General features: G+C 42.1%; 1 protein-coding gene across 1 annotated transcript; it reads left to right on the top strand.

The window, feature by feature from the left end:
• Positions 1–1365: 1365 nt before the first annotated feature.
• LOC111166738 (olfactory receptor 7A10-like) lies at positions 1366–2319 on the top strand. Its single transcript, XM_022558757.2, has one exon. The coding sequence runs from the start codon at positions 1381–1383 to the stop codon at positions 2317–2319; it is 939 nt and encodes a 312-aa protein (XP_022414465.2). The 5' UTR covers positions 1366–1380.
• The last annotated feature ends 1319 nt before the right edge of the window (positions 2320–3638 follow it).

Genomic DNA, 3638 nt, shown 5'->3' with positions numbered 1-3638 from the left:
AGAGTAGCCGCCACTTGCCGCAGCTAGAGAAAGCCTGCAAGCAGAAACGAAGACCCAACGCAGTCAAAAATAAATAAATAAATTTTTAAAAGAAAGAGTACTTGGAGGGTAGGGGATAATTACAAAGCCATTGCCATATAGACATGTCCAAAAAGGTAGCTACCAAGGAACAACTAGTTGAAAGAAATATGCTATAAAATGACTCTTTCTGAGTTTCTAGACTTGCAGGATCTCAGTTCCCTGACCAGGGACTGAACCTGGGGCCACAGCAGTGAAAGCGCCGAGTTCTAACTACTGGACTGCCAGGGAACTCCCTAAATCAGTTTTTCAGAAAAAGCATTAGCTATTCTTGTTTTAAGGGCCAGACAGGAATTGCCCCTACAGGTATGACACTTCCACAATAGACAAGATGTAGATTCAGTTAACCTTTTCTTATAAATGTCCCTCACTGTAGGCTGATGGCAAATGACAGATTGCAGCAGAACAGTTCTTTCTATATAGACAGGTTCCAATAGAGTGGTTTGATCCAATTCATAAAAAGTAGAATATTTAAAGGAATGGATTAATGATATTATTTCTCACATTGAGACAGTAAAGAATCTGAGCTTATAATTTCCAGCAATACCTGAGATTTGCCATTCTGAGCAGACTCAGTATAAAGTTAACTACAGAGTTAAAATTCTCTGAGAAAGTGCAGTCATCCAACCAGGTTTGACCCTATGTGAAGAAACGATGAGAATTTAATCACGGATTTTATTTATTTATTTAATAAATTTATTTTATTTATTTATTTTTGGCTGTGTTGGGTCTTCACTGCTGTGCATGGGATTTCTCTAGTTGCAGTGAGCGGGGGGTACTCTTTCTTGCAGTGTGCAGGCTTCTCATTGCGGTGGCTTCTCTTGTTGCAGGACACGGGCTCTAGGTGCATGGGCTTCAGTAGTTGTGGCTTGCAGGCCCATTAGTGGTGGCTCTCAGGCTCTAGAGCACAGGCTCAGTAGTTGTGGCACACAGGCTTAGTCACTGCGGCATGTGGGATCTTCCCGGACCAGGGCTTGAACCCGTGTCCCCTGCGTTAGCAGGCGATTTCTAACCGCTGCACCACCAGGGAAGCCCTAATCATAGATTTTTAAATGCCATGCAGGCATGATAGTTCCTAAAAAAATTAAATATTTTAATTTTTAATAAAATGTTTTAATTTTTAGTATTAGAACAAAACGTATGGTACTTAGAAGTCATTAAAAAATTACTTGGTGAAGGAAGAAATGAGTAGAGCAACCAGAAGGGAATAATTGTTTAAATGACTTCTCTCAAACAAGTGATGTCTGTGTGTCTGTTTCATGGTAAGTCATGTCTCTATTTTCCAGTAGACTCATCGACAACATGGAACCAGAAAACCAGACTGGTGTCTCAGAATTCCTCCTCCTGGGCCTCTCAGAGGATCCAGAACTGCAGCCCCTTCTCTTTGGGCTCTTCCTGTCCATGTCCCTGGTCACTGTGCTGGGGAATCTGCTCATCATCCTGGCCATCAGCTCAGACTCCCACCTCCACACCCCCATGCACTTCTTCCTCTCCCACCTGTCCTTTGTTGACATCTGTTTCACCTCCACTATAGTCCCCAAGATGTTGGTGAACATCCAGACAGGGAACAAAGTCATCACCGATGCAGGCTGCCTCATTCAGGTGTATTTTTTCATGGTTTTCATATGTATGGACAATTTGCTCCTGACCATCACGGCTTATGACCGCTACGTGGCCATCTGCCACCCTCTGTATTATGCAATCATCATGAACCCCTGTCTCTGTGGTCTGATGATTCTTTGCTCCTTGTTCATTAGCATTATGAACACCTTGCTCCACAGTGTGATGGTGTTGCATCTGTCCTTCTGCACAGACTTGAAAATCCCCCACTTCTTCTATGAACTTGCTCAGATCCTCAGACTCGCCTGTTCTGATACTCTTATCAATGACATCCTGATGCATCTAGTGACTAGCCTGTTAGGTGCCGGTCCCCTCGCAGGGATAATTTTCTCTTACACTCGCATTGTCTTGTCCATCCTGAGGATCCCATCAATTGGTGGGAAGTATAAAGCTTTTTCCACCTTTGGGTCTCACCTGTCTGTCGTTTTCTTATTCTGTAGGACCTGTGTTGGAGTTTACCTTAGTTCTGCAGCTACTCTCTCCCCCAGGAGGAGGGCAGTGGCCTCAGTGATGAACACTGTGGTCACTCCTATGGTGAACCCCTCCATCTACAGCCTAAGGAACAGGGCCATAAAGGGAGACTTGAGGACACTGATCTCTGGAACATTTTCTTTTTCATGATTCTGTCATCTGCCTTGGGTGTGGGCTTCTAGAAAGAGTCAAAGGGAATGAAATACTGGGTATGCAAGAATTCCTGACTCTTCCAAAATTCAGTTCTCCTAGCAACGTGATTAATCATGGGTTTTCAAATCAGATATCTTTGTATTAAATCCTTCTATCCTGGGAATTCCCCGGAGGTCCAGTGGTTAGGACTCTGAGCTTCCACTGCAGGGAACACAGGTTCGATCCCTGGTCGGGGAACTAAGATCCTGCAGGCTGCAATGCAGCAGCAGCAGCAAAAAAAAAAAAAAATCCTTCTATCCTGTGTTTCACTACCTGTCATTTATCAGCTAACTTAACTCTCTGAGTTCAGTTGACATCTATAAAATAAGCAAAATATTACATATTTAATAGTGATATAGGGAATATATCTCATATATGGGAATACATGGATATATGAGATAGTTTAATATATGTGTACAGACATTTGTCTGTATTAAGCTCTAGTAAAATCAAATGTGTAATTATCAGGTGTTAACCAAAGTCAATTAATCTCAATAAAGCTGGAGGAAAAAATTATTATCAGATGTGCAGACCATGTGTTTATAAACTTGTAGTGAACACTCATTTGCTTTCACATTATACTTAGATAAACCAGTTCTCGTTTCATTTCTCCCTTCTGAGTCATCCTCATTTTCCTCATTTCTGCTGCAATCTATGCAGAGAAATTGATTTGAATAAAGTCAATTGAGAGTTTTTATTTAATCCATGAGTTATATAGAAGTGCATTTTTTAGTATCCAATTATATGGAGGACCTCTTTTCCTTCTTTTGTTATTGGTTTTTAGTATCATTGCATTGTGGCTAAAGAACACACTCTGTATAATTTTAATTCTTTGAAATTTATTGAGATTTGCTCTCATGCACTTGTGGTTAAACTTAGTAGGTGACCTGTTTACGCTGAAAGATCAATGTGGACAACGATTGAGTGCATTTTCTATATATGCCCAATAGGTCAAGTTGGTTAATCACGTTGAAATCTTATTTTTACTGATTTTTTTTTTTTTTTTTTGCAGTATGCGGGCCTCTCACTGTTGTGGCCTCTCCCGTTGCGGAGCACAGGCTCCGGACGCGCAGGCTCAGCGGCCATGGCTCAGGGGCCCAGGCGCTCCGCGGCATGTGGGATCTTCCCGGACCAGGGCACGAACCCGTGTCCCCTGCATCAGCAGGTGGACTCTCAACAACTGCGCCACCAGGGAAGCCCTACTGATTTTTTTTTTTGTCTCCTTGTTGTATCAATTATGGAGTGATATATGCTAAAATCACCCAGTGTGATATAGA

Source organism: Delphinapterus leucas, unplaced genomic scaffold (genome assembly GCF_059928025.1).
Source record: "Delphinapterus leucas isolate spDelLeu-1000000601 "Yukka" unplaced genomic scaffold, BTC_Dleu_Yukka2 spDelLeu_asBTCV2_sq25, whole genome shotgun sequence".
Taxonomy (NCBI): domain Eukaryota; kingdom Metazoa; phylum Chordata; class Mammalia; order Artiodactyla; family Monodontidae; genus Delphinapterus; species Delphinapterus leucas.
Note: the sequence above shows the minus strand (reverse complement) of the source record. Positions and strands in the feature narration are given on the sequence as shown.

What these genes read in the sequence shown, in the direction of transcription:
- LOC111166738 (XM_022558757.2), top strand. Translation starts at nt 1,381, where the DNA reads ATGGAACCAGAAAACCAGACTGGTGTCTCAGAATTCCTCCTCCTGGGC.